Here is a 12,312-nt window from a genome sequence, read left to right as displayed (position 1 = left end):
CTCAAGAGGCTCTCTGTGGGTGTGAGCGAAGTCTCTCCAAGAGACCACTCTAACAGCTCCTTGCTGGCTTTATTTCTGAATTTACACATTAATAAACGTGCCAAGCATCTGTATCTTGGCCTTGGAGTCCACTGTAAATGACACCGAAGCGTCCGTTAACGTTACAGATGGGGAAATAAAGGATTTGCAGCTGAACAAAACTGGAAAGAGGGGGAAAAAAATCATGCTTCCAACTGGTTTGGGAAAGGCCGCTAGTCAGGCTGCTGGCCCCCAGTGACACTAGTAATCTCACCTGGTCCTTCTGGTCCATAAGAGTGCGATGCTCGTCCTCCACTTGCATCATCATTTCCTTGACCTTCCGCTCCAGTCTGCGATTGACCATCTGGAGGTTAGCGCGATCCCTACGGGAGGAAGGGCACCGCTCAGTCATCCCACCACGACAAAGACAGGACAGGCCACTGATGAACAGAGCTTGAAACCAAGAACTACACTATTGCTGTATAACACTGGGCATCTATATCTCATCTGTCATCATATACAGCATCTCAAGATACTGCAGTCCAGCATTCTTGTTGGGATATAAAGTAGGAATTACTAGTAGTACATTGATTTTTCAGGAATTAGTAATTCAGGAAATTCTATAATTATTTCCATTACAACATGGAAAGAATATTTCTTAATTTAATCAGAATTTTTCCCATAATTAAGAGAAGAAAATTTGTGCCAGCTCAGAGACAGTGACCAGATCCAGTTATTTGGAAAACCGATCTTGTATTAAATTCAGTTTGGAGTCTCTTCACAAACAGAATGTTTTGCTCTCCGATGTCTGTGACTGAAAGCAGAGAGCCACATGGAAATGTGCTTTCCCACTGCTAGATCTTTACCGCTCCTCAACTTCCAGACGCTCCTCCAGTTCCTGGATTCTGGACTCCAGTTGGGAGACCAGGCCATCCTTGTTGGGTTTCTGGGAGCCTTCGAGATAGGCCACTCTACTCTTCAGGTCTTTATTCTGGAGTCGAATAAAACAGATTTCACATTAATACTCAAGAACACCTGAAGGATGAAATGAGCATGTGGTATTGTATCTGAAATAAGACAACAGAGTGCACAAACCCCATGGGAAGCACTCCGCAGACTCATTAATTAAAAACCATATGGCTCAACCAGTAATGGACCTTACTCTAGTGATGACTGAGCTATAGGATCAGGGTTTGAGCTCTAGTCAATAGCCAAGTTAGGGTTAGGACGTACAATTAGCTGAGCACTATCAAGGATAGGGAGGGATCAGTTGACCAGGGCACTCTTGTCTCTATCACAGTGAACATCAGGAAGTGCTCAGGCACATCGTGCTGTTGTTGGGGGAAACTTCTCTCCTCCAATTGGCACTGAATCCCTGGTATGGGGCTGTGGTGCCTGTGTGTGTCAAAAGGCAACTGTCTGGAAGGTGAGTGTGTGGGAGGAGCCTGCCTACACTTCCTCACTTTCCCGTGTGCGAACACACAGTTAGCTAATTCATTTACAAGGTAGGTATAGCAAATGCAATAGGAGTTTCTAAATTGGCATCTGTTTATAATGAAGTTTATGGGAATGCAGGTTAATGTGCATGTTTTCCCAAATGCTGCGCCCATGTGGTGCAGATGCACTGAACACAGCTTGTCTAGAGAGGGAAGCATATTAATACATGGTTTCCTAAGGAAAGAGTGGGCTGGTTGTGTTTACCATGTCAAGCTATGTCAGTCATTACGCAATACCGCTCCTTTTTTAAAATGTTGATGCAACAGCACTGTGGCACCAGATAACTCCTGTACAGCTTCAGATAAAGCTGCAGCTGATGGGGTTTGTATTGTGTGTATTGGGGGAGGGTGAGAAGTTCCCCAATAGAAATACTCCCTTCTAAAGAAAACAGATGAGGTGTTCATTAGAAAAACGTGTTGTAAGAAGAGAAGATAAAGGTTGTCAGACTTACTGGGGGATGAAATAAAAGAGAGATTAAGAAGTGCTCTTTATTTCAGTTTAATGGAGTTGCAGTAGAAACTCTCCGTTTACCCCAGGCAGTAATGAGATGAATAGGGCACCTGACGAGGCAGTCTACCTGTCGTTCCAGTGAAATCTTGTCACACTCCAGGTCCTGTCTCGCAGCTCTCTCCTGCAGAAGTTCATTCCTCATCTGTTCGAGCTGTCATTGAAACAAAAACGTGTCTTTAGCTAGACATCCACTGCGAGAATCAGCCATCTCAAAAAATAAAAAACAAGTCCATCACAGCCACAAATTTAGTTCAGCTTTCCTTCGGATCTCCTATGAAAAGCTGGAAGATACTGCATTTTTGGAATTAATTGGAAATACAATCATATCTTACTTCCATTATGCATTTTTTTTCCAAAGGGTGAATAAACTATGAGAACAAAAATAAGACATGAAAATGAGTGATCCAAGATGGATCAGAGGAAAAGAAGATAAAAAAACAACAACATTTGTGCCTTGTCACACACCCACAATCCTCATAACCCACTCAGGCAGTTTCTCTGAAAATTATATTTCTGTTAGACTAGCGAGTTAAAGTTTCTTTTCGTTAGGCAGAAAGGTCTACTCAAACACAGAAAGGCATGCAAAACATCCCATGGGAAAAAAACAGCTCAATTGAAATTGCCCTTTGAAGTCACTAGAACAGCATTTTACCAGAAACCTTCCTACAGAGCAATACCATGGTAAGCTGTTTGAAGGTCACGTCGGCTATTTTGACTTAAATCTTAGCATAGATCTCTTTCTGCATAAAGCGATTAGCATTCTTCAGATTGTATTCTGCAATGCACTTCAGATTGGCTCACCGTTTCGTTTGAATTTGCACCTTGCAGACAATTAGAAGTTGATGGCATTGGACTGCAAAGAGACCAGATCAATTATTTAAAGGCTTAATTTTCTATTCGCAATTGGTCCGTAAACTCCCTAACCATCCCAGTGCAGGTTTTCAGTACATTCACATGGTTAATTTTCTAATTTAATTACTTGTCAATTAATTAAACAATTAAAAAAAACAGTTGTGCCACTCAATTGCAAAGGGATAGATTGGAAAGGCCCACATCTGACAGAGATAGCTTTGGGGAAATTCTGCTCGTGTCATAGGTTTCATTTCAATTAATGCAGATCTGCAATTCATTTAGCTTAGGTTGTGCACAGGGAAATGTGCAGTTTTAATGCACTAAATCTGATCCTCCCTTCGCAGGAGGCCGCAATGTGAATTTGCTTAGGAGAAAAAAAGATCAAATGTAATTTTTTAGCCAGAAGGGAAATAATGTCGCATCGTTACAACAGCGCAGGTACAACATGAATCATACTTCATGTTTGTTAGCCATGTCTTTCACACAACTTCTTATTTTGATTTTCAGTAACATTTTGCTGCTAACCAGTGATGGCACATTCTCCTTCAGCACACAGAGAAACAAAAGTCAACCTCCTAGCAAACCAGAATGGTGACGATGACCTCGGACCACAGTGAAAGCTGCCATTCTTCACTGGGATTAAATGACGGTGATTGAACAGAACTAATGGGGAAAAGGCATGATGCTGAATAATACAGGACGGGCTCTTTTTCCAATAAAGGAGCCCAGAATGGAAGATATTTTATGCCAATTACAAGCTGAATTGGGCATCCTCTTTTGAATGATGGCCTACAAACTGGTACATGCATTCAGGGACCTGACTCAGCAGACTGGAACTCAGCGCAGCAAATCAGCTTTTTATCCCGCATTCTGGGAACGGGGAGATTATTCCCATTTAGAGGAGACGGCACACCTGCTACCAGGAGAGGAGCAGGTGGGCCATAACCGTAACCTTGCATGATAACGCACCAGCGGGCAGCCAAGACTGTAACAGTCTTCCCCTCCTGTATTCGTCTTTGGCGTTTCCTTGGCAACCCCGTGCTTCTCATAGCAACCAGAAAATAGCACCGAGTTCTGTTCTGTATTTGTTTTGCTCTTGGGCACAGAGACGAAAATCTGGTTTGGGAGATGGAGGTGGTTTCTCCTCTTTCCTGTTTCCTCTTGCTTTGTTCGAGCTGGTTTCTCCTACTGCTGCAGTTAGGCTTCATGGTCTTTGGCTTCAGATGAGAAACTGCTTGTATTTCAACTTGTCTGTCGTGATGTTCCGTGAGACACTTTTTCATTCATCCGTGAAGCCAAGTGGATACAGAGGCCAATACTTAAAACACTGTCTATATTTCTGTTATTCTGTTCTGATTTTGTTTATGAAGCCCTATTTAATAGAAACAGAGCTACTTCTTGAAACAATGCCTACATTTAAAACAATATGTTTACCATTAAAAGATAAATAACTTGCTATTATCCATTTTTTTATGTTCCAAAAAGTGATGTGGAATTCTCAAGGTGTGTAGAGACACATCATCACAGCAGGCACTTATGGGATATGGAGCAGGAGATTGGAATATGTTAGGGGAACTGCTGGTTTCTCAAATTTCTCTTAGGAAATTTGTTGAAACAGCTGTTTTCATTGTATGTTCTTTGTAAAACAGCCCATTGTGTCTCCCTCAGTAAGTTACATCATTAAATAACAAAAACCTAAAGAAACCCTCAAAAGTATAAAAGTCTAAAAATATATATGTAACGACATTTTCTTTCGAATCTTTAAACAGCCAAGTTACCTAAATTCTGTGAAATGTTTCAGATGTCTGGCGTCTCAGCTGAATAAAGAACCTTTTGTAATTGATGCATGAAATTGGAGGGGTAGGGTTATTAATACTAACAGGGCATGTTGCCAAGCGTGATGATTATGCAAGATCCTCTTACACCTCCCTAAAAGACCAATTTCACTGGAGCAGAAATAAACAAGAACCCTCACTACTATCACAATGAAAATACTCTGAATATATGACAGGTCTTTTGCTACCATGCAGCCACGTCAAAGCCTGTTTTCAGGATGGACATCTCTAAACACAGTCTCTGGCTACAAAGGTTGTCAGAAACAGGGATCAGACTAGTTCAGGGGCAGCAAAAAAGCAAAAAAAAACAATCAGATTTCTTAACCTTTTCAACACATTTTTCAAGAGTTGAGATGGTAGAGTGGTTAAGGTGTTGTACTTGGAATCCAATGGGATTTTCCAATGCACGTTTGAATCCTGCATAACCCACAGATTTTTCTGGAATTAGTCTGGAGAAGAGGAACTAGATCCATTCCGGGGTTTAAGGGAATGTCCCACAAGGGAACTGAACCCTTTTAGTCTAAACAGAGAAGAGAAGGGGACTTGACACAAGTATTCAAAATCTTATAGGCAGTAATAAAGTCATGCCAGAGTGAAACTCAAAACTCAAACCAGAGGACACAAATGGTAAGTGGGGAAAAGCATTTAGAACTGAGAATAGGAGGCACTTTTATCCAAAGGGCTGTGGGGCTGTAGAACAAGCTCTCCACCTGATATCCAGCCATTTCTTAAAAGAAGCCAGGGTAAGGTCCTTAGATCAATTAGCTACTAGTTCAGCAGAATGGCCTCCTCTCGTTTGTAACTGTTCTTATGTCTGGCTGGCAATGTTTGTGTAATGCAAATCCAAAGAATTCTGTGCCCAGAAAGAAAGCAGCCTAACAACTAGATGGATATCAGATTAGGTTGACTGAAAGCAAGTTCTTCCTTGATCAGTTAGGTTAAAACCATGATAGATGTGAAGATCCTGGTTGTGACACTGCATGTGTGACACTGTCTGCAGAGATTAGTGCATTTGGGATCACAATCACTCACAACCTGTTCAGCCAGGGTGGACACTGGTGGTCCCCAAGAGCCAGAGAGACACCCGCTGTTCCACTCCACCCGAGCTCCTGTTGTGACTGCTTGGCAGCGGTCCCACTGGACCCGCTGGCTCCTAACCGGGGGGGTGGGTGGGTGGAGTCTTTACCCACCTGCTCGCGGCCCCGGTCGATCCTGTCCATGAGCAGGTCTCCGCTGTTCCTCTCCTCCTCCAGGTCCAGCTCCAGCTGGGCAATCCTGTCCTGTGGACGGGGGGAGGAGGAGGGGGGCATTGTTTCACAGCCAAGATTTTCACAAAACAAACATCATCTCCCGCACTTTGGCTTGTCAAAGCCCGATCTGAGGGTCCCGGGTCCTCATCTGGTTTTCATTCTGCTCAATCGGTCTATTGAACAAATAATTTGCTCCGCTAAATCATTTCTGTTTCTTTGGGGGGAAAAAAACAGCTTGGGATTTCAGGTTCACCCATAAAATTTGATTAGTGACTTAAAACCCGCAACCCTTCAGATCGTGAGAAGCATTAAGAAGGTCACATCTTTGATTCAATTAAGTCACTGAGAGCTCAGCACGAATGAGAACCAGCAAGGAATCAGGTTTAGGAAGCGTGTTTAAAAGGAACAGTGGGATAACATGTGCGTCTCTTCCATTGAACATTTAATTCCAGCAACTAAACATAATTGCCAACGTCTCTCTTTGGACTGTCAACTGTGCTTGTTTTAGCTTCCTTTGCCCTTGTTATGCCATCATCAGAATAATCAGCCGCACCTTGTGATATTTAGCAACACATTTCTTCAGCTAAGATGTCTCTTTTCCACTGACAGTCACAATGCTGAAATACACGGGGGCAGGAGCATTTAAGCATTTTAAATCTGACATCACTGGAAAAAAGCCCGTTCAAGCACCTGTGCCAAAGGATTTCTAGATCTGACCCTTTATATTAGTCCTCGAAAGTCTTTTTTTTTTCTAAAGCGGAAACAAAAAAAGACATTCCTGGTTAAATCCTCTACAGTTGAGCTCACATACGGTACCTCCAGCAGCTTGACTTGTCGCGATCTGTCGTCCTTGACGTGGGATTTGGCATCCAGCTCGATCTCTAGGTCATAAATCTTTTGTTCCAGTTTCTGTCCTCTGAGAACAGCTTCGTCTTGCTCCTTCTTGCACTGTCTCAGATCTTCTTCTCTGAGTGTCAGCTGTATTGAAAAGGAGAAGAGGACCACAGAGCTCCACAGGTCATCATATTGGCAGCCAAACAGATAAATTAACATGTTATTCACCATTAGACATCTGTAAAACTAGATGCTTCACGCAGATGTGCCCAGATTCAAACTCATTAACCACTCTATTCTGTGCATCACATGGTTCAGAATTTATTCACAGTTTACATCTTCCTTGGAGAACAGATAAAAGGTGTCATTGATGGCCTTCAGGGTTAAGTTAAAACCTCTTTTTAACTTGGACACAGAGCATTATCCCTTCATATCAAACAAATCTTAACATTTGTGTCTTCATTAATAGTACTACATATTTAAATTAAAGGCTTAGAATTTGCAGTATGTACTTTATAGTAAATTGCAAAACCTTTTAAAAACAAAAACCTTCTTTAGTTGGTATTTTTAGGACTCCTACACTTTACTACAGAAAACCAACTGTGCAATTTCATTTCTGACCACAAGATGTTGCCATCTGACTTTACCAGAAGTTTTATAGAGACAATATTTTAACCTTTTTTTTAATAGCTTGAGATGTATGAATCATTCCCCACTTCTAAATGTCTCACTCAAGCCATGAGAAATTAGATTTTATTTGCATTAAAACTCACAGATGTGCAGATATTGTGTTACAAAAAGACCTGAGAAATCTGATCTGAAGTACTCTAGAAATAAAAACGAGAAGAAAATAATGTTTCACTTTGCCAAAAACTAATGAGAGGAACGCAGAGTGAAGGGCAAAGTTCTGAGACCATGAGAACCTTCGGGTTTATAATCTCCTCTGGCTAATTATAAATCCTCAGGAGCCTGACTCTGAAGGTCTCAGCCAAAAAAGAAACCAGACAGTGTTTTCTGCAGTACCTAGTCTGATAAAAGCTGGAAACAAAGTGACATAATTTATTATGAAAAGACCATTTGGTTATGGGGGAACTGAAGTAGTTGTGAACATGTCTAGATGATGGAAAACAGTCCACACTGGACAAACCCTTTCAAAAACATTGCCGCACCCTATTTTTCCTGGATGCTTGATTCCACTTGCATGCAATTCTTCTCAGCTTGTCAGCACAAAAAGCACACGAAGAAAGATTCTTGCCAAACATTTGGAAACGTCTCAAGAGTTTTTCGTGGTTTTACAAAATTAGCTCTAAGACTTAGATAATAGCAAGGTCCATCTCGGTGATAAAGTCTTGATAAACATTTCCAACTCCTAAGAAAATAGTTCCTGCATGTTCTCTGTTAAAGCAGCCATCAATCTGATTCAGTCGTATGAAAGAAAGAAACAAGAAATTCTGTTCTCTTTCCCCTTCAAATGATACTTTCTTATGAAGTTCGCATATACAACAAAAACATTCCCAGGATTCCTCAACAGAACAAAGGTTAAAGAGCACAACTGTAACCACAAAGAGGAGGCACGGGGTCCAGAACAACACTGTGTGCGCTGACCACATTGTTTTTCATCTGTCATAAGAATAAAGGCTGCATTCCACAGGTCATCACATTGGCAGCCAAACAAGTAAAATAAAGTTCTCCACTGCTCTATATTCACAAAACTACATGCTCCATGCAGATGTACCCAGGTTCAATCTAATCTACCCCTCTATTCTGTGCACGAGGCCAAACACCACCGCATTTCAGGATTTACTCATAATTTACCTTGGAGAACACATGAAAGGGGTTATTAATTGCCTTCACCTTAATTTACGGCCTCTCATTAGCAATGGCACAGAGCTTTGTCCTTCCAATATCCTTCCATATTAATGTGGAACTTCCTACAGGGCGTGACCTAACACATTACTTTTACAGCGCATGGGCTGGCTTTAATCACAGTAATAAGAGGACTGCAAATCTTCTTGAAAACATAAAGGCCTGTGCCTAAAACATTAACGCCCAAAACATGACGTGAACTCTGCGTGTCAAAACGTTCACCAATGTTTCATGTGAATCTCTGATTAATAAGATTGACCTTCTTGCTTAGAAGATCAGAATGCCTGAGCAATGACTTCACTATCAGGTGCAGGGGTTTACAGAAGGCTGGGTGAGCACAACGGACTGGCCTCCGCATATTCTTGGTCACAAGCCTATTCTTCAAGGACACAGGCGGGACTGCCAAGCTGCGTCTCAAAAGCATACCTCGTCCTGAAGCTTCTTGGATGCCAGCCGGGATTTTTCCAGCTCCGTGGACCTGTCCCTCAGTTGTCTCTGCAGGTCCGTCAGCTCTTTACGATTCTTCTCCTTGTACTCGTCGATCTGCACCTGCAGCTCCTGGGTGGACGACTGTGATGCCTCCACTATCTCGCACATCTGAAGAAATCGGAAAGATAATGATCTAAAACGCAGACACCTGTACTGTTGAAGACATTTTTTGGTTTCAAAATGCAAAGTTAGATCTCTGCATTGTGAGGGGAAAGCCTGAACGGTGCTTGAACTAAGAAATTATGGGACGTCCACCTTGTTTGTTCAAAGGCGTAAATCTTTCTAATTGGCTAGGGTGGTTTCTACAAGTTTGTTAGATGCTTTTGAGATTTTTTTTTTTCTCCTGCATGCAACCATTCAAGGTCTGAAGAGAAAGTGTTGAAGATAAATCATACGTCACTAAACCTCTCTTCACCATCAAGACTATTGCACACACAATCAAACTCGGCCATTTAATTTACTCCCATTTACTAAATCTGTCATTACAAAGCTTAAATCTATGAATGTTACTGGCAGCGATTCACCAGGTGGGAATCGCCAATAATTTCTGCTTGCAGCACTCAAGTGGATGACGTTACAACTAACAGCCAAAACAATAGAGTTAGCTCATTTTCCATACCCGATAAGTGGTTTTTCCAACAATTTTTTTGTTAAGTGTACCTCCGCAGTTTATCGTAAAGGAGGACAAGTTTTCTTTTGTCTCCGTAAACGAAGGCTTGACTGATCCTGTTAACGTGCAGCCTCACCTCCTTCTGTAGCTTCTCCACCGTTCTGTCCAGCAGCCTCCTTTCATCCTCGATTTCATTCTTCGTTTTCTTAAACTGCTCCTTCTGGCTTTTCTCATCCTTCAGTCTCTCATTTAGCTCTTTGTGCTCGTGGGTTAATTTGGTTAAGTTTCGCTGCAACAGAGGAAAAAAAAAAGCCGTCAGAAAGCCCATTTTTAATTAAAGCGTAAAATGCGTAACTAGAAAACCGTGACGGGGACTCCCCAGGCAGCAGGAGTGTCACTATGGTAGGGCGAGCAGTAATCAGCCAGGGTCACATTCATCTTGCATGCGACCAGGCTCAATTCATAAGACAGGCTTCCTCACAGAAGTCTGCAAAAAAGCAAGTCCTGTGACTTGCAAGGTGCCTGCAGATCTTGCACAGACAGTCCCCAACTTGCTCATGAGTTTGGTTCTACAAACCGCTTAGCAAGTTGGATTTTACTTGGGATCCTTGTGCACATTTCCAATGTCAAACTTGGAAGATTGTCGGAAACCAGCCTTTCCTATGCACTGCTTAGCTTTTTTTGTAACAAAGAACACACTGTGTTCAACAACAAAAATACAAAAACAAATCATTCATGGATTAAGGAAACTCTACAGATAATAAAAACTCAAGGAATCAACTGCAGAAGGTATTTCTAAGAAATGCAAGAAATTTGTATGTTGGTTTTAATGCATCTCTAAAAAAGCAGATTCAGACACCTGAAGCTTTTACATTGAAGATGTGGTGGTTTACACTGGCTGAGACTTATAGACCTCGATGAGTGCCTGCGGACAGGTGGTGCTCCTTCAGTCAGAGCTAACTTCCTGCAAGGCACCATGGGAGCTTGCAGCACGTCAAAGAGTGGGGATTGGTAGGTGATCGTCTCGTCTCATGGGCTCATGTCTGCAGCTCCTCATCCTCGCTGTGCTGAACCGAAGCCTAAACCACGAGCTTTAGCAGTTGTCAATTCTGAACTAGTGGGTAGGCTGCATAAATAAAAAGGAGCTGGACAGGGTTCTACCTGAACTTCCTCCAAGCGATTCGTTAAGGCTCTGTTGGCGCTGGTCATCGCCTCCTCCTGTTCCCTCACTTCCACCAGACTCTCTTCCAGCTGTCGTTTCTCCTTCTGTTGAGAAACATACATTTTTATTCAACAGAATTCAAAAGCCCTTCCATGCTGCAGAACAAATGTGCATGTTCTCTCAGGACAGTATCATGGCTTTCTGATATCATCTAGCTTCTGAATCTTGCTTCATAATGAACAGTAAGACAGGTCCAACACTTTTCCTTATTCCAGAGAGGGGATTTTCCCAAACTCAGTTTCTCCCTACCGCAACTACTGCTACTGAAAATACAAGCAGATACCATGCAAACCAGCCATGAGACAACGCATGTTTGGAAGACCAAGTTGAATATTTCATCCCTCCCCTTAATTGATCCTGAACAAACTCGTCCTCTGGCTGGCACACGGCTGGTCGTTTTTATCCGGTACCTCCAGTCGGCCCATCCTGTCTGCCCTGCGGCTCTCCTCCAGTTTGGCCTGGTCGATGATGCGGTTGAGCTTGGCCACCTCGTTCTCCAGCTCCTGGACTCTCCTCCGCAGCTTCTCCAGCTCCTGGCCGAGCCGGGCGGCCTTGTCCTCGGCCGCTCTCTTTGCCGCTTCAACTTCACTCTTCTCCTTCGACACCGAAGCACGGCTCTGTGGGAAGGTAGAGCAGGGCTCAGGGAAAGGGCACCTAATTAACAGTCACTTCAAACCGCACATGGCATGGAATCAACTCCTGCGGAACCAAGAACATGCGTTAGAAACAAATTTCAATTGATTCCAGTCAAAAACAGATTTAGTCCAGTAACAACACTTGCCATTTTGCCATTTGAAAAATACATGCAGTTGATTGCATATCAGGGGGAATACAACACCGAAACAAGATTTACAATTACAGATCCACCTGTTCCTCATTAGGACAAAACTAGCTCTTTTTAGGGTCGGGGTAGTTGCTGCAGCAGAACTGCAACTCCTGTAGCTCAACTAGAGAATCAGCTTGTAATACTGCTGCAGGCCAAATACCCACCAGTCCTTCCTGGAAGGATGTCATGGTCTCCCTGTAGTCATTCTAACCCCTGGGGAGCTGGCAGGTGGAGGAACCGCAGTGCTCAGCCGGCCACACGAAAACTAGAACAGCGATAAGTGCTGCCCAGTCTGGCCCCAGCTGCGGATCATGGCCACCTTGCATTATTAATAATTCTACCCTTAACACACACACACACACACACTAGAGAGGCAAAACTAAATACACAAGTGGCCTCAGGTGCAGTTCAGTGGGCTCTTCTCATCTTGTGATCCCTGGCCTGGCGTTAGCCAGACGTGCTGCAGTACCACATGTGCTCAGACAAGCTCCGGTACACAGATC

The 12,312-nt window shown here is 42.9% G+C and overlaps 1 protein-coding gene across 2 annotated transcripts in view; it reads right to left on the bottom strand.

Annotated features, from left to right (window-relative positions):
* The window catches only part of cgnl1 (cingulin-like 1), a 40,856-nt gene that overhangs the window by 2,084 nt on the left and 26,460 nt on the right, over positions 1-12,312 (bottom strand). For both annotated transcript variants that reach the window (XM_088640961.1, XM_088640962.1), the window contains exons 9-17: positions 11,394-11,600; positions 10,923-11,027; positions 9,898-10,050; positions 9,089-9,259; positions 6,779-6,940; positions 5,903-5,992; positions 2,093-2,176; positions 885-1,009; positions 293-401 (exon numbers count right to left, since the gene is read on the bottom strand). In XM_088640961.1, the coding sequence (XP_088497087.1) occupies positions 293-401; positions 885-1,009; positions 2,093-2,176; positions 5,903-5,992; positions 6,779-6,940; positions 9,089-9,259; positions 9,898-10,050; positions 10,923-11,027; positions 11,394-11,600 (1,206 nt within the window). The remainder of the gene's footprint in view (positions 1-292; positions 402-884; positions 1,010-2,092; positions 2,177-5,902; positions 5,993-6,778; positions 6,941-9,088; positions 9,260-9,897; positions 10,051-10,922; positions 11,028-11,393; positions 11,601-12,312) is intronic.

The sequence above is a fragment of the Lepisosteus platostomus genome, chromosome 7 (assembly GCF_059453375.1).
Source record: "Lepisosteus platostomus isolate fLepPlt1 chromosome 7, fLepPlt1.hap1, whole genome shotgun sequence".
In the NCBI taxonomy this organism is placed as follows: domain Eukaryota; kingdom Metazoa; phylum Chordata; class Actinopteri; order Semionotiformes; family Lepisosteidae; genus Lepisosteus; species Lepisosteus platostomus.
Note: the sequence above shows the minus strand (reverse complement) of the source record. Positions and strands in the feature narration are given on the sequence as shown.